A 25,820-nucleotide genomic window follows, 5' to 3' on the forward strand; every position below is an offset into this window, starting at 1 on the left:
CTCGCCCCACACTCACCAGAGCCGCCCTGTGGGTTTGGGTGTCCAGCTTCACATCTGAGGCCCGCAGGGAGGGGCAGCCCCATCAGATCCCCCTGGTCTGATGGGGGTGGGGAGGTGCAGCTGACTCCCAGGCTTGACTGCAGATCAGCCACTGGCCTGGCTCTCACCCCAACAGCTCTTCCCCAGGCCTGGGGCTTAGAGTGTTCCCCACCCCCACCCCTCTAAGAGGCTTTTGCCTGGGAGGGGAGAAGCTACAGGGCAAAGACCAACCTTGGGGCCCCAGGCCTGCCCAGGGAGAGCTAGACAGATAAGGAGACCCTTCTGTGTTCTGGAGCCTCAGGTGGACACACAGAGCCCTGTGCTGGGGGTCCTCGTGGAGCTGGGGGCGCAGCCCTGCCCTGTAGACACCCCATCAGGCCCCAATCACCTCAATTCCTTGCCTGCCCTCCACCCCCAGGCCAAATGCCAGGAAGGGCTCTGTTTTCCCTTGGATAAGGCTAATCCAGGAGAGCCTGGGACTGAGGGGGTCAGGGGTGCGAAACAAAGGGTGCTGTGTCCCAGGCCACTGGAGGGTGACCTGCTGATGGTTCGGGACCTTGGCCACTGCCACCCCTTCTCCTCTGAAGAGGCAACTACTTCCTGAGGGCTGCAGATGGGGAGTAGAGGGGAGGGCTTTAGGGTGGTCCTAGAGACTTGCTGAAACGAGGGAGGTGAGGGGCTGGGGTGAGTGAAGCCTCCCAGGTACCTGCCAGTGACCCCATTCTCCAGTGGGAGGTCTCCATCCTGACCCCGCCCAGCCCCCAGGTTAGAGTCCACCAGTCCTGCAAACCCACCCAGCCCCCAGATGAGACCACCAGTCCTGCTGCGTGTCCGCTTGCTTTATTTCTCATTGTTTACAAAAGTTAACCGGGGACATGTGGATTGGGGGAGGGGGTGTGTCAGGGACTCCTCCCCACTAGGGTGAAGGGGGAAAAAGGTTGGGGGCGTGAGATAGGCCCCCAGGGAGAGTCCTGGAGCCCCTGGAGGGGAAGAAACGGTTCTGTCCCCCATTCTGCCTGCTTTATTTGGAAGGTCCCAGACCCCATGCCAGGGCCCTTGGGGCTGCTCAGGCTGGGGGCTTGGTTAGGGGAAGGGCACCCCCCAGTATCAGGGCCCCAGCTTCTCGGATCCACTGCTGCTGCTTCTGCTCCTGCCAGCTCTGGGCAGCCTCTGGGCAGGTGGCGGGGCGACCTCAGACCCCTGGTGGAGGAAGGTGCCTCAGCGGATGAGGGGCGCTGAGCGGTCATTGGTGACAGTGGGACGCAGCTTTACGGTGGCAAAGGGATTTGTGCCCCTGTTGAGGGAGAGGTCAAAGAGGGGGGACCAGGACTCTAGTTGGCTGTGGGTCCAGGGAAGGCAGCTGGACACCTGAGCCAGGTGTCCACCCCTGCCTCCTGTCCCCATCAAGTCATCTCCACTCACCCCCCACCGTGTCTCCTTCCACTGAGCCCAGTCCCCTCTGGCCCAGTCCTGCTCCAGAACTCACCGAGGGAAGAGCTCAGGGGGGTTCTGCTCCCAGGACATGAGTTTCTGCAGTGGGGATGGAGGAAGGGCCAAGTTTGGGGTGGGAAGGGGCAAGCAAGCTCCTGCCGTCCTCCTAGGAGGACTGGACTGGAGGCCCGGGCAGTGCCAGGCCTCTGGAAAATGCAGCCCTGGCCTTCTGAAGCCCAGAGTTCTGTGGGGTTCAGACTCAAGAAACCTCTAGGCTAGAGCACCATCTCCAGGGATAACCCCCCCAGAACAAGACTGGGGTGACCCCATGGGGAGGTGTTCCCTGTGCCCTCTACCCCGCCCCAGCCTGCCCCAGCCCAGGTCTGACCCAGGACCCTGGTTTGGCCTCCTTGGGGAGGCAGGGAGGACAGGCCTATTCCAGTGCTCCCAGCAGGGCACCTGGGGCTCTAGTCCCAGTGATAAATACTCCCCCCACCAGGAGTCAGAAGCCCACCCCACCCCTCCCTGCACAGATGGGCAGATTGAGGCCGGGTGAGAGGGTCCCCTGCCAGACACAGTGGCAAAGCAGAGAGGGTTACCTGGTCTCCAGTCTCCCTGCCCACTGGACGACCCCAGGGTTGAGGACAGCCTGGGGGAGAGGGCTCACCTTGACGTCACTGGCCACCCCCATGCTGCCCATGCTGCTTCGGCGGCTGCCAGGCAAGGGTGTAGGTGCAGGGCTGGGGGCACGGCTCGGGACCCGGCTTGGAGTTCGGGAGCGGGACTGGCCGTCCCAGTACTCTAAGGACGCTGCGGAGTTGCCTGGCCGGTCCAGGAGGTCATCTAGGCTGTGGCTGCCCCGGAGCGGGTAGGACCTGAGTCCAGAGAAAGGAGGGGAGGGAAGGGGGTCAGGGGTCAGGCCCCATCTGCTGGGCCCCTGAGCACCCTCCGGCCTCCTCCCCTGCGCCTGGGTGAGAGGAGGCAGAGGGACAGACACAATGGCCTTCAGTTAGAGAGATGGGGTGCCTTTCTCCAGAGGCTAAAGGGGGCTGGGCCCACTCAGGACTGCAACTCACAGAGGCCCCCCTGATGGATGGGACCACACCCCACTGGAGTCCCCAACCCTGCCCTGACTCTGACCACCCAGGTACCTGGATGGTAGCTCATTCATAGGGCTCATGGGGTTCATGGAGGTCACAGGGTTCAAGGCGTTCATGGGGTTCACAGAGGTCACGGGGTTCAAGGAGTTCATGGGGTTCATAGGCACCTCCTCCAATGGCTTCACATAGGCCTCGGGAAACCAGCCGCTCCTGCAGGGCGGAAGCAGAGGGTCCCTTAAGCAAAAGGCCTAACAACAGCGGTCCAACCCCACTTCTAAGAGGAGCACACAACCACTGGGCACTGCTGGGGCCGGCTTGCTCCAGGGGCTTTGCAGAGAGTGATTCATTTAATCCCTTGAAGGAGGTCTTTCTCGGCATTTAAGGCCACCAGACCAACCTCATGTTCCACCAAAGGCTGGGGCACCTTAAAAGAAGGAACTGGAAGCCAGAGAAGGAAAGCAATGCGTCCAAGGACATAGGATCACCACTTCATTCCCTGCTCACTAATCCCCCACCATGTGAGGGCCCAGAAAGCCAGGCACAGTCCTGCTCCCCAGAGGTTCCTAGCCTGGCAGGGAGATGCACCCGCAAACAGACTGCAAGGGTGATGGCAAAGGGCAGGGGTCCACGGCAACTGCAGGAGTCCAGAGGAAGGGGCGCCCAAGCCCAGGATGCCTGACTCCTAAGCCAGTGCTCTTTCCTTCTCAGCCCAGCTGTTGCCCTCCGGTTCTAGTGACCCTGGGCACCCTGCTTTTGGACTTTGTGAGGCTGGAGGCTCATTACTGCACCTTCAAAGCAGCCGGTGTTGAGGGAGAGGCGCTATGATCGATGTTCCTTAGCTTTTATTTATTTACTTTTTATTTCAAAGAGAGAGGAAGGGAAATCTCAGTCGGAGCTGGAGTCCAGGCGTCCCGGGCCCTCCTCATCACCCACCCCGCACCCTGCGCCTCCAGGCTCCCACTCACGTGGATGACCCCTCCAGCTTGCCATAGAGCCAGCCGTTCTGGGCCTCGGGTACTAGCACCTCCACGACGTCTCCGGCAGAGAAGCGCAGCAGCGTGTGGTTGGCGCCCTCCGAGTGGGAGACGAGGGCGCGGACTCTCCGGGCGCCCCCGCTACCGCCGCCCCCGCCTCCCGCAACGCCGGGGCGCTCGCCGAAGGAGTTGGAGCGCGAGCGCTGGGCGCTGCTGGTGTAGAGCGAGGCTGCGGAAGCGGGGACGCGGCATGTGGGTGGGAAGTTCTCCCTCGCGTCTGCCCTCGTTCCCTCCTGCTGCAGCCGCCCTCCGCCCCTGGTGGGGCGCAGCCAGTGCCCCCCCCCCGCCCCGCCCCGGGCGCTCACAGGCAGACGGCGTCCGCGGCAGGGACCGGCGGTCTGGCTCCAGCTGCGACGCGGACCTTGCCTCGGCGGGCTCGGGGCCGTAGGAGCCGGAGCCGTGCCGGCTGCGGGGGGAGCTGAACTCGCCCAGAGGCCGCTGGGGCTGCGGGGAGACGGGCAGGGCGGGTGGGGCGGGGAGGGGCGGGCCGCGGCGCCCTAGTCCAGCCCCCACCCCCAGTCCCAGTAGTCGGCGTAGGGGTTCACGGGCCTGCGGCCCAGCCACCAGGGGGGCGCCGAGGCCGCGCCGGGGCGGAAAGGCCAGCTGGGCGGCGCCGCGTAGAGTGGGACCCTGGGCGGGAGGAGGCTCCGGGCCGAGGGCCTCCGGCCCCAGGGCCCCACGGAGACTGCCGCGGACGGCGAGGGTGCCAGTAGTGGTGGGGACGCTAACGGTGGCACGTATAGCGGCGGGGGCATTAATGGTGGCGCGAATAGCGGCGGGGGCACTAATGGTGGCGCGAATAGCGGCGGGGGCACTAATGGTGGCGCGAATAGCGGCGGGGGCACTAATGGTGGCGCGAATAGCGGCGGGGGGCGCCCAAGGCCTCACCATGTCCAGGCGGGTGGGCGTCAGGCGGCCCGAGGGGTAGGGCGGCCCCAGCAGCGGGCCCAGCAGGCCTGGGGAGTGGGCACGCGACGGGTTGCGGCTGGCCTCCGACTGCTCCTTCCACAGCAGCACGCGGTTCTGGAGCGTCCCCCGGGCCTAGTGGGGTGAGAACGTAGGGTCACCCAGGTCTGAGCGGCCCTCAGTCCTGGAGACTCAGAAGTGGCACCCTAGACCTGGGACTTGGGCCCCCAAGCTGAGGAAGGAACAGGTTTTCTAGCTGTTAGGAGCTGAAGATCATGGTGGTGTCGCTTTGGACTTGCCCACTGTCCAAGTCAAAGGCCCCTCAGTTCTTGAGGAGCTTCGCCTGCCCCCTCTGTGTAGACTGGGCAGTTCTCCCGCTGCCCCATACAGGAGCAGGGGTACAGCCCAGGCTGGTCACTCAGGTTGCTCCATCCTCCTGGCTACAGTGATGGGCTCAGGGATGGCACTTACCCAAAACCTGTGACCAAAGAATTCAATCCCAGTACTCACCCTGGAATAACCTGGAAAAATATATCCTTTCACCTCATGGGGTTAGCTAACTAAACAGAGTGAAGCCAACACAGGAAACTACAACTAAGCCACAGACAATGGCAAATTTCCAATGACATCTTGTGTGCTGCTGGATCCAGCTACACCTGAAGCCCTTGTACTTCCCAGTAACTAAAGTAGTAAGTACCTTTTCTGTTTAAGCCAGTTTGAGCAGTGCTCTAAAGAGACCTTCCAAATACATTTTTCCCAGTGCATCCCTGTAGTCTACAGGAGCATCCCTTTTCTAGTGTCCCCAATATGTGGGCATCCAACTCTGCTTGAACATTTTCAAGGACACAAACTCAGCAGCTGACCATAACAACCTGGGATGGGAGGGCTTTAAATGTTAGACTTGTGGTGTATATTAATCATGTTTTAAATTTTTGGTATTTTATGATTCTTTGACATCCCTGGGTCTTGCTATTCCTGGAGAGACTGCCCCTCCCAGGGTTTAGATAATTCCTAGGGGTAGTAAACAACTTGCCCCTGAACATGCCTTTTATATGTAGATCTACCAATCCAAACCTATATCCCAACCACTTCCTTTGACTCACACATTAAGCCTCTATTTCCTTTGCCCTAAATCGCCCCAGAGTCAGGTACCAGACAAGTACACACCACCCCTATAGCACGGAGCCCAATGAAATTACTCAAACTTGCCAATTCTAACCTGCTTAAACTTACCTCTCCTGGTTTGCCCATTCCTTCCATGGGAAACATAATGAATGTCTGGGCCATGATTTCCCCTCCTCTTCCTCCCTCTTGACCAAGCCCTGGTGCTTCCCCATGTGGCCCTGCATGGCATGGCACGACCTTTCCTTTTGGAAACTGATATGTAATAAAACTGTTTTCAATGGTTTTAATCTGTCTGTGTTGTCACTCAGTCACCTCTATAAATTAAATCCCAGGTACAGTCAGAACACTGTTCTGCAGTTATAAAGGTTCTTTCCTTTTTTTCTATTCAAACATTCTGTCCCCTAAGGCCAAGCTCAAGACTGTCACCTTTGGAATAATAAAAGCTTCCCTTTGTTGAACATTTACCCTGTGCCAGGCCTAGTGTTAAAGGCTTTGCCTGCATGATCTTATTTGATTCTCACAATAGCCTTGGGAGGTATGTGCCATTATATCTCCATTCGGCAGAAAAAGATGCTGAGGGTCAGAGTAGTTAACAACTGGCTCAAGGTCTCGCATCCAGTCAGCAGTGAAATGGCCTGCACTAGCCCATCTTGGGGAGGCTTCCTCTCACTGCCCCTTCAATGGTTACTCCCTTCTCCCTGGCCCAGCTGCTGAAAACCTCATAGTGATCTCAGGCAGCAAAAAAGGCTCAGAGCCTCGTGTCATAGGAGCAACTAGTCCAGTTGGACATGAGGGACACTCTCTGTTGCCTTGCATAAGTGATCAGCAAAATACTACCCAACAAGGGTCTTTGTGAGCTAGCTTCAGAGGAAGTAAGCAAGTGAGACCATTAGGACCTACATACATATTTTAAAAAGGCTTTTTGTCTAGTTGGAGACTGTTCAGTGAGCGCACCAGCCAGGGTGCTGGGGGCTCTGGGAGTGATGGCCACAGGAGGAGTCCCAGCCTGGCCAGAATTCAACTTCACTGGCTTCCCCCAGCCCTGCCTCCAGGCAGCTTAGCCCCTGGCTGGGAAAGAAGACCCGACAGGCCTTCACAGCCACAGAGGATATCATGGGAGAATTTTAAAAACACTTATGGAAGGAAAAGCCATTCTAATGATGATACAAACCCCATAAACTATAAAAGAAAAGACTGATAAATTTGACTAAATAAAAATAATTTTTAAAAGTATGGCTAAACCTACAATAAGCAAAGTCAAATGATAAACGACAAACTGGGAAAATATTTGCAACTCATTACCAAGAAAAGGCTAATTTCAGTAGCCTATAAAGAGCTCCTACAAATTAATATGAAAAATGGAGGGGAAGGTACTGATGCGTCACGGGAAGGAGAGCAAATGGCTCTGAAACGTGACTAGATGGCAGCCTCACCGATGAGACAAGTATCAGGAGAAACTGCACTGAGCTGCCATGTCACCTTTCTGGTTAAGAAAGACTGGAAAGTTTGCCCACTGCTGTCGAGGAAACGGGGCTCTCATACATTGCTTGCGGATGTGTGAATTAGTACAGCCTATGCCTGTGTCCTTGGACTCAAATTCCATTTCTAGGAATCTATCCTGGAGACGCACTTGCATAGGGAAGCTGAGGGTGAGGCAGAAAGGCATGTGATTGACTAGACTCGGACAAAGCAAGGGCCGACTGTTGCAGACGGTGGGAAGGATGCCTCGCTGTGCCAGGAGTGTAGTTCTTTAAATCTTGTTCTAACCTCGTGCATTCTGCTGTAGTAACAGGTCAGTGCTGATGGTTAACTGGCTTAGGAGTTAGATCTTGTGAACAAGCCCAGCTGGGTCAGACGGCATGCTACCTATTCCCCACGCCTGGGGGAAGCCAGGCTTTCAATCCACGGCCCCTCCTGGGAGGAGGTCACCTGGCAGGACGCAGCCATGGAGGGGTCAGCTTTCCTCTTAAAGTTGGAGGTTAACTGTTAGGACACAGGCAGAAAGGAGTTTCCTTCCAAAGAAGATATATGGCTGGCCAATGAACACGTGGAAAGATGTTCAGCATCACTAGTCACCAGGGAAATGCAAATCAAAACCAGCACTTCCCACTCACTAGGGTGACTATAATTTAAAAAAGAGACAGCCCTGGCTGGTGTGGCTCAGTTGGCTGGGGCGTCGTCTGAAGGGTTGCAGGTTCAATGCCTGGTCAGGGTGCCTGCAGGAGGCAACCAATCTCTGTTTCTCTCTCTCCCTCTCTCTCTCTCTTTTACTTCCTCTCTCAAACAAAAACAAAAACATATCCTCAGGTGAGGATTTAAAAAAATTAAATAGAAGGGCCATACTGCAAAGAAGTAACAGTAAGGGTCTAGAACTAAAAGTCCTGAAGTTTCCTGGCAAAACCAAGAAGTGGGGGTCAGGGAGGATGATGGGAGGAGTGCAAACTTTCCAAAGGCCTCATCTCAGAGTACCAGGGAGGGCAGGAAAACCCTTCTCAAGGTGTCATCTTATGAGGCAGGAGGCAACGGACCAAGCAGTGGTGAGGAGGGTTTGTACTTTTTGGAAAAGCTAATAGGTAAAAATATATGTGATTGTGAGGGTCACAAAGTGAGGTCATCACAAGTAGAGATGAAAAGACCAGTAGAATTTACAAATTAGCAAAGGTGGAAGGGGAATGTATAGTAACTCAACCGAACTGACATAAACAAGAATGGGAGAAAAAGAAGAAATGACAGCAAATACAGTTAAACTGAGTTACCCAAAAAGAATAGAACAGGTATATCAGTTGTCAGGTTAAATGAAATAGACTGAATTCCTCTATTAGAAGACAGATGTCAGACTGGTCAAACAGAAAAAGTGAGCTATATGTTAGAAACAGAAAACACACTTAAAACAAACAGATGAGAGAAGAGAGAAGAGGAAGGGCAATATTAATTCCAGACAAAGGCGAATGAAAAGTATTAGACTGCTTTATGAGAGACACCAAGTACCTAAATGGTACCATTTACCGGGACGTATAATACTCATAAACCCAACAGCACTAAACAACAGGCAAGCTAAACACAGAAAGCAAAACCCGTCAGAAGTACAATGAGAAATGAAACAATCTGGTGCAGCCAATAGAAAAAGCAGGATTTAGGTTACAGGATAAAATTAATAGACAACAATTGAATAAACCTGCGAATCCAGGAATTCGTGGGTGGTAAGTACATGCGAGCAGGAATGAAAAGCACCTGGCTCACGCGCAGATGAAGCAGTGAGTGGACGTGAGGCTAAACCTCATGAATGAATGAAAACCTGACACAGAAGTGAATAAGCAGAGGTAGGCGGAGAGAGCGAATAAAGCGCCTGCGAGGAAGGAAGAAGGAAAGGGAAGGGAGGGAAAGCCCGTGCGCGGCAGCTCACTGAGGGCACGGCCCAGCTCACCCGACCGAAAAACTGCAGGAAGGTGCTGGAGAGCAGCAGGTGCTTCTCGGCCAGGAACCGGTAGCGCCGCTTCTCTTCCAGCTCAGCCGCCCGCTGACTCTCGGACATGAAGGTCTGCATCTGCGCGTGCAGCCGGTTCACGCTCTCCTGGGGAAAACGGGATCCTGGCTGGAGGCAGGGGGTGGGTGCCCCATCCCACCCACCTAGAGAGCCAGCTGTCTGCAGCCTCCCTGTCCTCCCTGACCCAGCCGCCTCCTCCTGGAGGCCTCCCCTGAACACCCAGCCCACCCTAGCTCCCAGGCCTGCCCTCTCGTGGGCAGCTTCATCCTGGGCTCTGGTCCCTATAGGCAGGGCTGGTGTCTGAGCCATCCCTCTGTCCACAGCACCCAGCTCAGGGCCCAGCACAGAGGTGGGGCTCAGGGAGGTTGGTTTAATGAAAGTGCAAATAAGTTGATTAATAACCCCCTACTTGGGGGGAAGATTTTGAAAAGAGATGTGATTTCATAAAGGAGCAGAAGAGGAGACAGGAAGGGAGATGGAGGTCTTGGAGACAGAGGCCATGGCTGGGGAGGAGGGGCTCAGGAGGAGGGCTGGCCTTAGCCAGGGGCAGGATAGCACTGCCGGGCAGGGGGGAGGGGAAGGATGGTGGGTTACACCTTCGCTACCATGTTCAGGTTTGCTCAGTGAGAAGCAGGAGAGGTGCCGGGGTTTCGGAGGGGCCTGGGACACGTGGGGAGGGCCAGGAAGTGATGGGGCAGGGAGCAGTGCTGAGGGTGTCCCTGAGACCAGTGGTTTCCACCCCACCAGGAGCTGGCTGACCTCACCAGAGGCGGGGCAAACCACACTCCTGGGGTTGGTCTGGTGCTGGCTGGGTGAGCTCAGAAGGGTGTCAGAGGGTCCCCCCAGAGACCGGTCATGTCCCCAGCCCTTGCACCTTCATCTCCCGCACATTCTTGTCCCTCTTGCGCTCCATGCGCCACAGCTCGGACATGCACTTCTCCAGGTTGGCAGCTCGGTGGCGGTACTCGATCTCATAGTGCTGGCGGCTGTCCTTGGGTGGGGTGGAGAGAGGAGAGAGACTCCCATGTCAAAAGCTCTAGATGTCCGGCCCATGGGTCAGAGCACTGGACAGGGACAGGCGGCTCGGCTGGGAACGTGTATAACCTGAGGTCCGTCAATGTCCAGTGCTGACCTCAATGTGCCCATCTGTGAAATGGGAAGAGGTGGTCCCGCCTGCGACGGGCAGGGGCCGAGGCGGGGCGGGCAGACTCACTTGGATGAACTGCATGTCCAGCTTGGTGTTCTTCTCCATGTGCTGCAGCAGGTCTCCATGGAGCGTCTGCACCTGTGTGGAGTGCAGGGCGGGGTGAGCAGGGCGGCCCTGCCCCCTCGGGCCTCAGCATCCCTCGCACTGTCCACTCAGGTCCATTGCCCACCACGTGCTAACACAGCAGGCACCTGCCCAATCATCACAGAAATGGGCCTACTAAGAGCGCCTGCTTGGAGGAAGGATTAAACGGTTAATCACGTGAAACACTTAGAGCAGAGCCTCGCTCAAAACCCCCTCGATAAATGCGCCAACGGCCTCTGATTCTTCCTCTTGGTCTTAGTCTGTGCTTTGATGATGCCACTCCCAGGGCCTGGAATCCCACCAGTCTTCAGATCCCTGCCCCGACTCCCCCAGGCAGGATCCAGTGCTCAATCATCCTATTCCTGGAGTGTGTATATGTCTGTTCACCACTCGTTCCTCCAGCCAGAGGACAGCATTTGTGCTGGGCCCTGCTTAGCCCTTTCGTATGAGGAGTGAGCACCATGGGCATGAGCCTAGTCTGACCCATCTCTGTGTCCTTGGCACCGTGGGCAGGGCTGCACCCACAAAAGTGCTCTGAACTGTTGAGGCCTTAGCTGTGGGGGTGGGAGGTTCCCCCACCACCTGTGTGACCAGGAAGCCAGGGAAGGTTACTGGGCTCAGTCTCAGAAGAGCTAGGTCCTAGTTCTGGTTGTGTCTCCAATTTGCTTTGTGATTTTGGACAAGTTGCTGCCCCTCTCTGGGCCTCAGTTTCCCCATCTGTAATAGTAAAGTTTGGGCCAGATGCTAAGGTCCAGCCCTATAAACCCGATGAGCTTTGATTCTGTGAGCCTTGGCGATCACCTGGCACATTCCCCTTGTGTCCCCATCAGCATTCCCTGGGTCACTGCATCGTGGGGGCATCGGACCTTAAATCCTTCCAGCTGCCCTCTTTGCCCTTGAGTTCAGGTTGCACAACGAGCAAAGAGGAGCATCTCTCGCCTCACTGCCATCTCTTACTCTGGGGACCCTCCACCTCTGCTTGGACCCCACCTCCTGCCACAGGGTGCCCATGCTGTGTTGTGGGAGCTCCATCCCTCAGGGTAGGGCATCGCCCAGAAAAGAAATGCTGGCAATTTCCTCCCAGGATGCAGGAAACCCCAGTAAATAGGAAAGTTCTGAATTGTAAGTTTTTCTCCCACAGTTGTTTCTGAAGCCTCGGTAACTGCTGGTCTATAAGGAGCGTGAGTGTGTTTTCCCCAGGACTGGCCACACCCTAAGCGCCTGAGCCGTGGCTGCCAGTGTGCGTGCGTGTGTCGGGGTGGGGCGTGTCAGTGTTGTGAGCTGCGCTGAGTACACACTTCTGCCCCGTGGGGGCCCTTTTCTGCTGGGTCCACTAGGAAGTGCGGCTTCCCAACCTGCACCTGCGAGGCCTCCCAGCGAGGAGGCGCCTCACCTCCTCCCGGCCCTGCCTCCCACCCAAGAGGCAGTTCAAAATCTCTGCTTGAACACAGAACGCGTGCTCCTGAAAATCCCCACATCCTGCTAAATTGCCCAATAGAAACACGGCTTATGGGAGATGCGGGGCTGGGGCAGACCTTCAAAATCCAGACAAATTTGCAACCAGAGCACTACTAAAAAGGGTGACTGGTACCTGGAGAGATGAACTTGAACCACACTGCAGGCCACAGAAAATATTTAAAATGCACAAAATCAACAGAATGGACATGCAGACGCCTTAACTACTGCAGAGATGATGGAGGAGGAAGTGGGGCTGTGACGAAGGTGGGCCTGGGCGGCAGAGGTGACACCCGACCCCTCAGGGAGGCAGGGTGCAGAGATCCTTTCCAAATGTCCTTAAAATACTGACAGCAGACAAGTTGGGGGCTTTCTCCCTCCTCTTAGTCTTGTTTCCTTCATCCCTCTCCTGCCTGGGAACTGCTACTGAACAAGCCACCTTCCACAGTAGGATGTCACTCCTGCTTCCTGTCACATATGAACTGAGTCACACCACGGAAATGTGCATCACAGTGGGACAGAGGGATTGCAGTGCTTCCCATTGCCTCGGCCTGGCTGTGATCTCAGATGGGGAACAGGACGCAGACCTAGGATGCCCCCATCAGAAGGGGCCCAGGCACCACTGGGCTGATGGAAAGTCCTCGGCAAGCTCCTAAAGAAACGGATCTATTAAGAAAATGATACTTGGTGCAGACTTTGACCTCTAGCTGTGGAGGAAGCAGTGTCAATAATTAGCAGGTGGCTTCTGGAACAAGGAAGTCACCTTCCCCAGCGGGCTGAGGGACTCCCCGCAGGTCAGGGCCGGGGCTGCCCTCCCTGCCTCCCGCTCCGCACACTCTGAGCACAGCCTGGAAGTTCCTCGGTGCAGCCTCGCAGGGCGGCCCTGCGGCTGAAAACATGCACTGCACGGGAACAGCGCCTTGAAAAACTGTCTCTGTGGGCTGACCCCAACTCCTCTCCTCTCACCTGTTCTTGTGCCCCCACTCTCAGGCTGTGCCCCACCACGCCCGCAGAGTGCTCCTGTCGAAGACTCGGAGACTCCACGTCGCTAAGCCAGGTCTCAGGACTCATGCGCTCAGCCTGTCATCATCATTGGACACAGTTGACCACTCCCTCCTCCTAAACGCCTTCCCTCTGCCTCAGCCCAGCACCCTCTCCTGGTTTTCTCCCCCCCCCCCCCACCTGTCCTTTGCCGATTCCCCCTCATGTCCCTCTGCTTTTAACGCTGGGCTGGCCCTTCCATTCGAAAGGCTCCACATTCGGTCTTTCCGCCTCGGCTAATGGCAACTCCACCTGTCCAGTCGGCCAGGTTAAAACCATGGAGTCACCTAGACTTTCCTCTTCCTTTTGCAACAGGCATCCAACCCATCAGGAAATCTTACTGGTTCTACATTGAATCTGGTCTCTTCTCAACACCACCACTGCGGGACCTTTCCCGAGAGCGGCACCGCTCCCCTGGGTTACGCAGTAGCCGGCTGACTGGTCTTCCCGCTTCTGCTTTTGCCTTCTACTGCTATTTTATTCTCAATACAGGAGCCAGAGCGATCCTACTAAAATATGTCAAACGATGAGCAAGTGGAAAATGGGGTATTAAAATGCCATTTACAAATGGTTTCAAAAACATCAAATACCTAGAAATAAATCTATCAAAAGACGTGCAAGACTGCTACACTGAAAATGACAAAACATTCCTATGAGAAGTAAATACATAGAGAGGTATACCATGTTCACTGATCAAAAGGCCTGATATTATTAAGATGACTACTATTTATAGATTAATGAAATCCCTATCAAAATCCCAGCAGGCTTTCTTAGAGAAATTGACAAGCTGATTCTCTAACTTATACGGAAACGCAAAGGATCTTGAACAGACTAGGTAATTTTGAAAAAGAACAAGATTCTTAGACTATCTGACTTCAAGACTTACCATAAAGTTACAGTGATTAATACAGCATGGTACTGGTATAAGGATAGACAGAGATACCGATGGATCGGAGCAGAGCAGTGATTTTCAACCTTTTCCACCTCATGGCACATAAACTAATTACTAAAATTCTGCTGCACGCCAAAAATATATTTTTTGCCGATCTGACAAAAAATAGGTATAATATTTATTCATTCACACTAAATGGCTATTGTTGTGTTGGCTGTTGTCATTTTTTATTTATTTTTATTTTTTTATTTTATTTTATTTTTTTAAATATATCTTTATTGATTTCAGAGAGAGGAAGGGAGAGGGAGAGAGAGAGAGATAGGAACATCAATGATGAGAGAGTCATTGATCGGCTGCCTCCTGCACGCCCCTGACTGGGGATCGAGCCCGCAACCCAGGCATGTGCCCTGACTGGGGCTTAAACCCTGACTGCCTGGATCCTAGGTCGATGCTCAACCGCTGAGCCACGCCGGCTGGGCAGCTGTTGTCATTTTTTAAATTTGATCAATGACTCTCTCATCACTGATGTTTCTATCTCTCTCTCTCCCTCTCCCTTCCTCTCTCTGAAATTAATAAAGATATATTTTAAAATAAATAAGTAAATAAATAAATAAATAAATTTGACAACCTAAGGGAAAAGAGGTCAGTGCCCCCAAAATAGCCAGGTGCTGCATGTTTTAACAATTCTTGTGGTGCACCAGTTGAAAATCGCTGGAGTAGAGAGGTCAGAAATAGACCTACACATATAGGACAAATCAATTCTTGACCAAGATACCAAGTCAATTGAATAGGGAAAGGGAAGTCTTTTTAAAATGATTCTGGAACAAGCAAATATCTGTCCCTGACTCCCTCTCACTTCATACACAAAAATACATTTGAGATGGATCACAGAAATAAGTGGAAAGCCCAGAACATAGAGCTTCTACGAGAAAACTTAGGAGACTATCTTTGTGATGGGGGCAGGTGAAGGTTTCTTGGGCAGGACACAAGCACAACCCATTTTTTAAAACTGCCAAATTGGGCTTTATAAAAATTTTAAACTTCTGGTCATCAAAGACACCATTAAGAAAAATGAACAGACAAGCTACAGACTGGGAAAAACATTCACCGGGCATATATCTGACAAAGGACCCACGTCTTGACTGTATTAAAAAAACTCCTAAAAGTTACCAATAATGGCAACCCCCCCAAAAAATCATCAAAGGACTAAACAAACACCTCAGGAGGGAAGATTTGCAAATGTGCAATAAGCCCATTACAAGTCATTAGTCATCAGGACACAGAAAATACAACCCCAGCGAGGTGCGCCACTCCACGCCCACGAGAACGGCTAGCACCCAGGGGGCTGACGGGGACGCAGGCAAGGACGCAGCCACAGCCGCTCGCCGACGCGCCGGCCGGAGTGCGGAACAGCCCGAGCCCTGGAGGGCTCTCGGGCAGTTCCTTATGAAGCTACGCTTATATCAACACTGCCCATAACTTCCACTCCCGGGTATTTACCCAAGAGAAATGAAAGCATGTGTCCCCAGAAAGACTCGTACAAGGATGGTCACAGCAGCCCTATTCCTAACCGCCCTCCAATGACTGTCAACAGGAGAAGAGAAGCGGAAATCGTGTCTCTGTGCAGTGGAGCACGCAGCAACAAACACAGCAAAGCACCCACCCTGCGGGAGCAAGAGTGACGCTCACAGACCTCAGCTGAGCGAACGGAGCAGGACGCGAAGAAACGCGCTGCGCGGCTCACATGCGCCCCCACCCACCCGTCTCGGGTGTGGTCGGGCCCCACCCTTGGACAGGGCAGCATTTTGCCTGCTGGACCCCCAGTGCCTACACCGGTGCTGGGCACGAGGCAGTAAACAGTTGTCCAGTGCATGAGCCAGCGGTGGAGACGGCCTCTGGTGTGTCCTGCCCAGTACGGTTCTGGCCGAGGGCCCTGCCCTGTTGTCACAGCCAAGACACCAGTGCCCAGAGATGGCAGCTCTTTTTACAGAGTGGGCCTGGGTGACACTTGTCCCTGTCCAGCCCAGGGGTGCCACAAGTGACATGGAGAGCCGGCAAACACAAGGACAGGAGGTCCCAGCTGCCAGTGGGAGCCGGGCTCCATAACCCCGCCCAAGCCCCAGGAGGAGGCCCATGCTTATTGCTCCATCCACCTCAGAGTGTTGGGGAGCCGGGCCCAAGGGGTGCTTTGATCGTGTGTAGGAAGACACACAGTTTCCACTGGTAAACCTGTTCCCCATTTCACCGCAGTAACCAAACTGATGAGTATTTAATGGTGTCCCCCAAAGAGCACCCTGAGGGTTAGGGTTTCCCCCACACACGCCTGAGAACCATGGACTGTCATAATTAGTGGAAATTTCCTTCAGAGCCTTCCGAGGGCCCTCAACACTTCCCCCTCTCCCCTTTGCCCCAGCTCCGATCTCTGCCTCACATCTGCCCAATGGATGCCACACTCATGCCCATGCTCGGCCACTGCAACCTCCCGGGATACCCTCCCTTCTCTCCCTCTGGCCAAGCCCCATGTCAGGGGCTCTTCAAAGCTCATTCTTTCCTCCCAGTCAGAGAAGCTCTGCTCAGTGCCAGTCCCCATGCCAGGCCCTGGAGCTATAGAGAAGACCATGTCCCAGCAGAGCCCCAGTCTTCGCAGGGACAGAGGCAGGGCAGTAAATTTCCCTTCTATACATCACAGCTCAGATCCACGAAGGGCCCGGGGCCAGGGCGAGGGGTGTGTGCGTGCTCATCCCACTGAATCCTCATAAGAACCCTACATGGGTTACTGTGATTGTCTCCATTTCCCAGACAGGTAAACTGAGGCACAGAGAGGTTACGTAGCTCACCCAAGGTCACAAAGCCAGTAACTGGTGAAGCGGGGCTTTAAACGCAGCTGCTCTGGCTGCAGAGTTCACTTTCTTAAGTGCCATGTGCTAAAAGCAGATGGGAGTATCTGTTGGAGTCCAGAGGGCAGAGGGACTGAACTGCCCAGAAGTCAGGGGGAATTCATGGAGGAGGGGCCAACTGCTGGATGGCAGGGGTGGGGGCTTCTGGCTGAGAAGACAGCACGGCAGCAGCCCAGCAGGGGAAGGCTAGGCTGTGGGGGGTGCACTTCAGGGTGGCTGGGCTGTGACTGGGGGTGCCACCAGGGTGCTGCCAGGCCAGCAGGGCCTGCACACCCTCCCTGAGAAGCCCAGGTTCAGTTCTGTGGGCGGCAGGGTGTGGGAGGGTTTTTCTCATGGGTGGGACAAGGTCAAACCACTCACTGCCTGCTCCCCGGAGAGCAAAGGGCAGGACTGGAGTGTGGGGGGGGGCACCCCGGCAACTGCCCTCTCTCTCCTGGCTCCCCCACTCACGCTGTAATCTTGGGAGAGTGGCTACATCTCTGAGACTCAGTTTTCTCCTCTGCAAAGTAGACACAGAAATGGCACCTGCCTCCCAGGTGGCTGGACGCTCAAACAAGACATTGCAGGTCAGTGCGCCCGCCAGAGCCTGGTCTGGCTGGTGTGACGCTAGGGCCGCAGGAAGTCCTCCCTGAGAAGGGATGTAGGAGGCTGAACCCCCCGGCCAATACTCACCACCACCTCCAGGTCAGAGTTCAGGTGTCGCTGGGTGTCTGACATCTGCACTAAGATCTCACCTAGGGGCCCAAAGAACAATGGTTTCCGTGAGGGGACCCTCCCCCCCCAACTTCTGCCCACCAGAAGCTTCCATAGGGGCCTGCCTGAGGCTGGATTTCAGGACCAAAGTCCTGGATTTCCCACGTGGCTCTGGGACTGGGCAGCACCTGCCCAGCCCTGTAACAGCCCTGCAGGGAGTGGTGGGGAGGGGCTCGGGCTCCAGAAGGAGAGTCTGGGCTCTGGGCCCTGGGCTGCAAGACCTTTGTTGTTGGGAGACTTCCTGGAAGGGCAAGACTATAAAAGGAGGCCCCTCTGGGATGGGGAATGAGGGGCAAGGCAGGCACTGGGCCTGAGTGGAGGCACCGGAAGCAGGCAGAGTGCCTGGAGCCTGAACAGCAGGAGGAGGCAGAGGCGGCTAGAAGGAGTGCCCCCCAGGCCCCAAAGAAGTGTGTGTGGAAGGAGGAGCGCCTTACCCAGAATCTGGGAGGTGGAGCTCTGCAGGGCCTGTTCCCCGATCTTCTGGATGGCGCTGAAGTACACCTCGGCCGCCTCCGACAGGGCTGTGTGGAAGGAGTGGGTCAGCTCAGCCCCCTCCTCCAGCCACCCCCACCTTCTGGAGACCCCTCCTTCCATCAGAGAGAGCATGTGCAGGGGACAATGTGGGATCTTGCATAGCTGCCTGAGAGGGAGGGGGTGTCCTGAGGGCATGTGTGATGTGGCACAGGCCAGAGGTAAGGGGGTATCATGGGGTGGGTTGTCCCTATGGGCAGGGCCTGGTGCTGTTCAGGACCTTGGTGTGGCCTGTCGGGTAGGGTATCTGCGTGTGTCCGTAAGGAGTGGCAGGCACAGGCATAGGGGCATGGGGTGGGGCGGTGAGGGGTGGGCTCAGGTCGCTGGAGTTGAGGAAACACACTTTGATTCTGAAGAACTAAAAGGCAGGGAAGGGTTGGGTGGCACTTGGTTCCAGGTGTGTCCCTGGCCTATCCATCCTATAGGTGACTTGTAACCATCTGTTGACAGCCCTGGTGGAGGGGTGTTGCTGAAAAACGGTGCATGGCTGCCTGGTGTGGGGTGCGGAGAACCTGGGCAGGGTGCAGGTGTCTGTGGCATGAACGGGGGCAGCGTGGCTGGCACTCACCATGGAAGGCCCGCAGGTAGTTGTTTCCCAGGTACACCAGGTTCTCCAGGGCCGGGTTAAACTGCTCCAGGATGCTCTGGACCCCAAGGGAGAGGAAGAAGGAATGATGGGCAGAGGCATCACTGGGCCTCAGAAGCGGGGCACCTCTGGCCCCAATGAGAATCCCCCAAAATCTGGGGGTGCCACCTAGAAACCTGGGGTCACCTAGAATCCTGCATGGGCCTCAGAGGACATTTCTTGTGGCACTGTTCAAGGTCAGGGACCCCTCGGCCAGCTCCTGCTCGCACACCTACCCTGGTGGGACCTTCCTCCCAAGATAATGCACCTGGAGGGTCCTCCTCTTCCTCCCACTGGGTTGAAGCCAGCCGGTCTGTCATAGTCCCCAGCTGGCACAGTTCAACCCAGGCCTGAGTCCAGGCCTTGTTGGACTGGACAAAGAGACTGCCCACAGTTACCTCAGAGACAAGGGCAGATCTTGCCCCCCCTCAAAGAAGAGCCCTCTGGGAGCAAGGCCACCCCAAGCCATGGCCAGTGGGAGAGCACTCTAGGAGCAAGGCCAGGAGATGACTCTGGGCTTGGACTTGGACTTGGGTCTTGGTTCAAATCCCTGCAGCCCCTCTGCTTTCCCTGGTGACCTTGAACAAGCTGTTTAACCTCTCCGGCCTCAGTTTTCTCATCTATCAAATGGTGTGATTATTTTTTACCCCACAGGTGGGACGTGGTGAGCCTTACATGTGAAAGGGTCCTGCACACACAGGAGGTGCTCAATCAATGTCTTTGGAGACTGCAGCAACCCCTCTGCAGTGAAGTAGGAAGTTTGAGCGAGGGGCTCAGGAATGAGAGTGAGACAGAGAGAAACTCCCCACTCCCAGGCTCAGTGGCTCTTTGGGCCGTTGCTCCCAGCTGCAGCGGCGCTGGGCCCTGTCCTGCCTTGCCCGGTGTTTGGGAGCTGGAGGCTGCTGCTGAGAGTACCGTCTCAGCAGGCCTGTCGCTCACGGGGTGGCTGTGGACAAATCTCTCCCTGGGAGCCTCCAGTTGGGGCTGGGGTGACTGACTTCCCCCAGAGACCCTCACCCCCATGCCCACAGCTCAGCCCGGCCTGGCCCCACACCGTCCTTGCCAGAACATGCCGCAGCCTTGCTCACCCCCTCCTCCAGAGCTGCCCAACCTTTGCGCCCTAGGACGTGTGCTCGGGCCTGGGCCTGGCTGCACGCGCGCGCTCACCTTGTAGATGGCCATGGTGGACCTGTAGAACTGGTCCATCTCGGGGGCCATGGGGCGGCTACACCCAGGTGCTGAGCAGAGGCTGGTGTGCTTGCGGGGTTGGGGGCACTGGGGTCGGTGGTGCCCACTGCTCAGCGGGTGGTGAAGGAGACTGAAGAGTAGGACCTGCAGATGGAGGGCCCGCCAAGGAGGAGGTGGCAGCTTAATTATTCACCAGCCGGGGATGTCAGAATGCGATCTGGGGCGTAACCAGACCCGGCGGGGACGGCATCCTGTGACGCGGGCGGGTTCGTGTGACCTGCCCTTCAATTATTTACCCGAGCCGCGGCCGGTGGGCACGCGTGGATGAGCCACTCTCCTAGGTCACCTCCACCTCGAGGATAAGGCTTCACCAGGCCAGCCGGGGTCCCTGGCTTTGGGTGGGCCCCAGCCTTCCATCTGCCTACACTGGGCACTTCCCACCCGACTGGGCTTGCACTGCTCACTGCCTGCCTCCAGGACCCTCCCTGACGACTCCCTGGAGGCGGAACACACCCGGGGGTCGGGGGTCAGGGGTCATCACTTTTGTCAGGGTTTCTGTTCCACCCTGAGCCTGTCACACCTGCACCTCGAGGGCCCAGGCCCCATACGCGCTGCTGGCCGTACAGCTCCTCCCCATGCTGGAAAGGGGACAGCACCAATTCTGATGTCACACAGACCTACCTGGGGGTAAACCTTGGCCCTGTTCACTCTCCGTGTCCAGCCCGAGCCCCCTGCCCTCTCTGGATCTCATTCCCTCCCCCGGAAAATGGATCTCTCCCCGGCCTCCCACCATGGGGCAGACGGACTAGCTGCCACCTCTGAACCCCTCACCAGCCTCATTTGGGGAGGCCTGGAGGAAAGAAGAGGTGCCCCCGCCCCAGGGAGCTGGGAGACAGAGCAGCCGTGTGAATGGGCGCAGGATGAATGGCTAGGCTGAAGGCCAAGCCTGGGGGGAGCTGATGGGGGACAGGGTGCACTCACACCACAGTGCACACAACGCAGGGCAACTGGAATTGAACCGTTTATTTCACAGTTTGGGGCAGCCCCACCCACTCATAAATCACTTTCTGTCGGTAGAAGTCAGAGGACAGATCGTTGGGAGCTGGGACAGCCTCAGGGTGCAGCAGTTCTGAGGGGTGCAGGTGGCTGGGCGTGTATCGAGGTACAAAGTTGAATGGAACAGCCTACTCTTGAGCGTGGGCTTCCCTTGCCAACCGGGTGGGTGACGGCCAGTTTCTGTAGCTTCTCTAGCCCCACGCCCAGGGGAGAGGGCAGAGGGCAGACGGGGCAGCTGCACCCCCAGGGGACTTGACGGAGCCTGGGGTTGGGGCACAGCTGGGTGCCCTTAGTGTGTGAACCAACAGGGTGAGGGGCCTGAGAGTCAGTCGTCCTTAGGATCAGGGAGAGGGCCACAGTGAGGCTCTAGGCTTTCTAAGCCTGGGTGACAAAAAGTGCCAGAAGGCAGGGACAGGGGGAGAGAGGCCTTCAGGACCAGGCTCAGGTTAGAAGCCCAACACCCTCTGAAGCCCACTCTGTGGAAAGATCAGCCTTGGCCCAGCTCTGCTCGGTCGTACAATGCTTGGGCCTCAGCTGCCTCCCCAGCAGGGTTGGGGGTTGGGGTGGGTAGTGATAGCTGAGGGCCTGGGGGCCCTACTGTGACAGCAGCAGCTGGACGAGCTTCTGGAACTGCTCCCGGTGCTCGTAAATGTAGACCTCAGTCTCCCAGAGGGCATTGACCAGCACTGTGTCGCTGACTTCATCCAGCATGATGTCTGTCCCCAGCTGGGGGTTCAATCTGCCCAAGGCAAGGAGGAGGGGTCACCCTACAACTCTTGGCCTGGGTGGGGGACAAGAGCTAGGACTTGGGAAAGGGAAAGTCCCTGCCAAGAACTGGGTTAGGGAAGGTCGCCAGGTCTGGCCAGGCCAGGGAATGGGGCTGGGGGCCGAGGCCAGGGCCGGCCGAGCCCTCACCTGAAGTACTGGATGCCGACCATCTCACACCAGGCCCGGGCCCGGTCCACGGCTCGCCCATCTGGATCCGTGCACTGGTGAGAAGTAGCCTCTGTGAGCACCCAGCACAACCACACTCACAGTCCCTGCCCAGGAACCCCAGGTTCCAGTCTGGCCTAGCCACCTGTCAGCAGGGTGACTCTGGGCAAGTCCCTCCCCGGGGCTGCAGTGACTGCCCCAGCTGTGCAATCAGAGGGGCGCAGTCTGTGGTTTTCACAGGTGGCTCAGCAGCACCCATTCAGGGTCAGTGAGGGTGATGGGGGCGGGCAGGGCTGAGTGGACAGGCCTCCGCGTCCTGCCCCGGTAGCTTATGTCCATCTGATATTCTGGGCTTCCACACAGGGCTGTTTGAAGGGAGGGATCCACAGCTAAAAGATACTTGAAAACCCCCTGTAGGTGGTCCCTGAGGGTCCCCGCCAGCACTGAGACTCTGAATCAGGGACACTCCTTCGCCTGAACCGGTTGAGGAGGGTCAACAGAGCCTCCCTGACACCCAGGGTACCACAGAAAAGGGTGGGGGCATCATCCTGGGGCTGAGGCCCCGAAGGAAGTGGGCCTGGGGTGGGGCCCATACTCACACAGTCCACCACCATTTTGCCCAGCTCCTTGGCCCCAAAAACAGTCTTAGCCAGTTCCCAGGGGTTGCTGGGGCGGAAGACGTCCACACAGGTCACAGGTACCTGTGGGGACTTCCCTGTCCCCAGAGAGACGACGACGGAGAGTTTCTTCACCTTGCTGCCCTGACCCTGTTGGGGACAGGATGGGGGTAATCAGAGGAGACCTTCCCCCCATGGACATTTGGCAGGGGTGTGAGAGGTGGGGGGGCCCTGAGGGAGCGTGAGGAGGTAGACGGGCGCCTGCGGCAGGAGCACAGCCCGCACTGCCTGTTTCTTTGCTTCAGAACAAGCCCTGCTGCCCACCTGCTGGGGACCTTGGCGTCACTCCACAATAGGAGGGGCTTGGACGGAGGATGGCGGAAGACCCTTCCTGGCCCCACAGCCTCCTCCCTCCAGGAAGCCCGCCCTGCTGGATCCGGCCGCTAGAGGGCGCTCACCTCTCTGAAGGCAGAGCCCCTGCCCTTCCGCCCAGGGGCTGCACCAGAGCTTAGTGAGCACCACGGCCACAAGGATATGGCACACTCGGGGTCAGGCACTGCGCTGAACACTTTACAGACAGGGGCACATGGAAACCTGACAATCTCCAGCAGGCACTGTTAGCCACCCCATTCAGTGGCTGAAGTGAAGGGCAGGCAGAGCCAGGACCCAAGCCCAGAGGCCACTGCACCACTTAGTCCAGACTGGGCCTCAGAACCTGTCTCAGCACAGTGCTTCAGGCAGACACCACCGATCAAGCAGGTTCAAGGGCGAGACAAAACTGCTGCTGAGAGCACAAATCAGCGATCACATGAGTAAAACCCATTTGCTCTCCTAGGAGTCAATCCTTCAGACTTGCTGAACTGGGGGGACTGCCATGGACAGGCGTGTCTGAGCCCCCCCCCACCTGAGATGGCTCTCACCTTGTGGATCATGTCCTGGTTGTACTCATGGATCTCGGTCATGGCGTCCAGCGTGGGGTTGTTGGCCAGCAGCCCACCATCCAGGAAGCGCCCATCAGGCCGGAAGTAGGTGGGGGCTGCCCCACTGCTCCGGGCTGCCCGCCACACCAGCTGCTCTGGGGGTAGGGGAGGAGGGTGGCCCAGTGGGACAAAGGACTGGAATAAAACCTGAGCTCTTCAGATCTCGGTGTGTGTGTGTGCGGGGCTGCAGGGAAAGGGAGAGGCTGGACTCTTCAGGAACAGGCCCAACAATGCCGTGCTGACTGGCCTGCCACCCTGGTGGAAGATGGGGTGCAGCTGAGGGCCTCCGGGGGCCCCCTCTAGCCTGCCCAAGGCCTGACAGCTCCCCAGCTCTGCCTGTCCTTAGCCGATAAAGACAGTTGGAAAGGGTGCCCAGCGACAAGCCTGTGACTCCCACCCACTGCCTCGCAGCCTCACGGGCCAATCACTTCCCACAGATGCATCAGACATGGTTTTAACCTGAGGGTTGAGTTAGAGGCTTCAGGTTCATATTCTGGCTGAAACGAGGCTCCCGTACACACTCCGGGGCCTCGTAATTCCGGAAGAGATGGAGTTCCGCCGGCTGCCGGTCACACAGAGTCCCTGTCAGCATCACTCTGGAGAGAGACAAGGACCGGGACAGCTGAAGTCACTGACCCACCCACCCCTGGCAATCCACCCCTGGGGACTCATCCTAAGATGCCCTCACACGTGTGGAGATGGGCACACATGGGACTATTAAGAGCAGCATCATTTGTTAAAGCACAAGACTGGCAATAACTGGACTGTCCATCTGTGAGCCAGTTCACTGCCCATGGATCCCCCACCCAGTGGAGTCTGTCGCTGCAGAAGGACCAAGAAGCACTTTATGTGCTGCTAGGCACTGAGCACCAAGATTTATGGTCAGGTAGAAAATCAAGGCTCAGTGTGTGAAATATGCCACCATTTCTATAAAAACAAAACCTGTGTACCTATTTGCTTGGTCAGAGAGTAACTCTGAAGGGGCCCATGAGCGGTACCTGGGGCAGGGGACTGCTTGGTGGCTGCAGCTCCAGGAGGAGACCTCACCATGTCCCCTTTGATACCTCTCCGATGTTCTATCTACCATGTGAGTCTGTAACCTAGGAAAGAAGACTCCTACTTGTCTTGAGAGACTCAGATGTCTTTAAATTCTGCGGGATGTATGGAGTGGCACAGGCCCCTTGGAAATGAGTATGTATGAAGGCTTTTATCCATGTCCCGGCTCTCTGATCTGGGAGTTCCATTTTAGGAAATCCATCCTAAAGGAATAACCTCAGTCACAGGGAAGGCTTCTGGTGTAAGGCCCTTCGTCTCAGTGTAATTTATTATAATGAAAAAGGAACCAATCCAAACAGGGACAGAAGCGCGTGAGTGCCCAATGAAGTCCTCCCAGACTTCAGAGCTGTGCTGGCAAGGAGTTCAGAGTAACACAGAAATGTATTTGTTATACTGTAAAGACAGATATAAAGGAAAGGGAACAAAAAACTCTGCACAGGAAAAAATATTAGTTTTCCATTTCTGGGACTACTGTGGAAAGATAATTTGAACAATCTTTCCACTGAACAAAAAGTTAAAAGCTGGAAAAAATAATTAAAAAAAAAATCTACTTAAAAGCATAGGTCTGACAAAATAGAAAAGGAATGAATGCCAGGGTAAATTCTGAGAAAAAGCAAGAACCCAGAGGTAGGTGGAGCACAGACCCAGCTTTGACCTGAAGGCAGAAACCAAACTCAGTACATTTAAACATCAGTATTGATGCCCTCATGGGGCCAGAGGGACAGAGACGTAGCCCCAGGGCCCACCAAGGGTTAGGGGGCTAATGAGAGACCCTCCCTATATTAGGTTGGGACCCCACAAGACTATGCTCTTGGAAAAGGTAAACCAGAAATAAACCTGCCCTTTTCCCACTCCTGCAGGTTATGAGGAAAGTTGCCCTGGCGCTGGACGAAGGAGGGAGAAAAAAAGCCCTGAAAAGTAATAACCACAAACTAAGCCTCCTTCAGATTTGTCAAATTGTTGGTGGCTTGAAATCGGCCATGGTGGGAGTATTTATGCCACGAGAATTGCCAAAGACTATAAGTCAGAGCTTCCCCCCAACCCAGAGCTCTGGTTTACCAGTACAATGCTAGATAAAATCTAAATCAACTGCAAAAACCAACAATAATGTCTCATAAGACTTAAAAAACAAGATAGATTTAAACTATGGAAAGTCAATTATAGATAGGATAAGGAAAGGTATATGGAATTAATGAAACCAAGCTCACTCATGAACATGGATGCAAAATCCTAAGCAAAAGATTAGCGAATGGAACCAGTCAGAATTCTCTGTAAGAGGCACTGGGAACTGAAAGCAGGAACTTGAACTCAAACAGGTACTTGTACACACCCATGTACACAGCAGTTGCTCACAACAGTCAATAGGTGGGAATGACCCAAGCGTCC

At 55.8% G+C, this 25,820-nt stretch overlaps 2 protein-coding genes across 2 annotated transcripts in view; both read right to left on the bottom strand.

Annotated features, from left to right (window-relative positions):
- Window positions 1-1,257: 1,257 nt before the first annotated feature.
- BAIAP2L2 (BAR/IMD domain containing adaptor protein 2 like 2) lies at window positions 1,258-19,840 on the bottom strand. The gene is made up of 14 exons (XM_087813995.1): window positions 19,772-19,840; window positions 18,548-18,623; window positions 17,883-17,969; window positions 17,368-17,429; window positions 10,333-10,404; window positions 9,994-10,110; window positions 9,060-9,206; window positions 4,493-4,645; window positions 3,910-4,048; window positions 3,536-3,773; window positions 2,622-2,780; window positions 2,138-2,345; window positions 1,526-1,569; window positions 1,258-1,333 (listed from the first exon to the last, which is right to left on the bottom strand). Exons 1-14 carry the CDS (start codon window positions 19,820-19,822, stop codon window positions 1,258-1,260), a joined length of 1,629 nt encoding a protein of 542 aa, XP_087670121.1. The 5' UTR covers window positions 19,823-19,840.
- A 711-nt stretch (window positions 19,841-20,551) lies between these two features.
- PLA2G6 (phospholipase A2 group VI) overlaps window positions 20,552-25,820 on the bottom strand; it is a 37,621-nt gene continuing 32,352 nt past the window's right edge. Inside the window, exons 11-15 of the mRNA XM_087813996.1 lie at window positions 23,838-23,974; window positions 23,319-23,473; window positions 22,381-22,548; window positions 21,764-21,837; window positions 20,552-21,587 (exon numbers count right to left, since the gene is read on the bottom strand). Of these exons, the coding sequence (XP_087670122.1) occupies window positions 21,443-21,587; window positions 21,764-21,837; window positions 22,381-22,548; window positions 23,319-23,473; window positions 23,838-23,974 (679 nt within the window). The 3' untranslated portion in view covers window positions 20,552-21,442. The remainder of the gene's footprint in view (window positions 21,588-21,763; window positions 21,838-22,380; window positions 22,549-23,318; window positions 23,474-23,837; window positions 23,975-25,820) is intronic.

This window comes from Miniopterus natalensis, chromosome 2 (assembly GCF_054644295.1).
Source record: "Miniopterus natalensis isolate mMinNat1 chromosome 2, mMinNat1.hap1, whole genome shotgun sequence".
Lineage (NCBI taxonomy): Eukaryota > Metazoa > Chordata > Mammalia > Chiroptera > Miniopteridae > Miniopterus > Miniopterus natalensis.

What these genes read in the sequence shown, in the direction of transcription:
- BAIAP2L2 (XM_087813995.1), bottom strand. Translation starts at nt 19,822, where the DNA reads ATGGCCCCCGAGATGGACCAGTTCTACAGGTCCACCATGGCCATCTAC. An exon ending in ACTCTGACCTGGAGGTGGTG is followed by an intron (nt 10,405 to 17,367) that starts GTGAGTATTGGC and finishes CACTCCACACAG; the next exon opens with GTGCAGACGCTCCATGGAGA. An exon ending in TGGACATGCAGTTCATCCAA is followed by an intron (nt 10,111 to 10,332) that starts GTGAGTCTGCCC and finishes ACCCCACCCAAG; the next exon opens with GACAGCCGCCAGCACTATGA.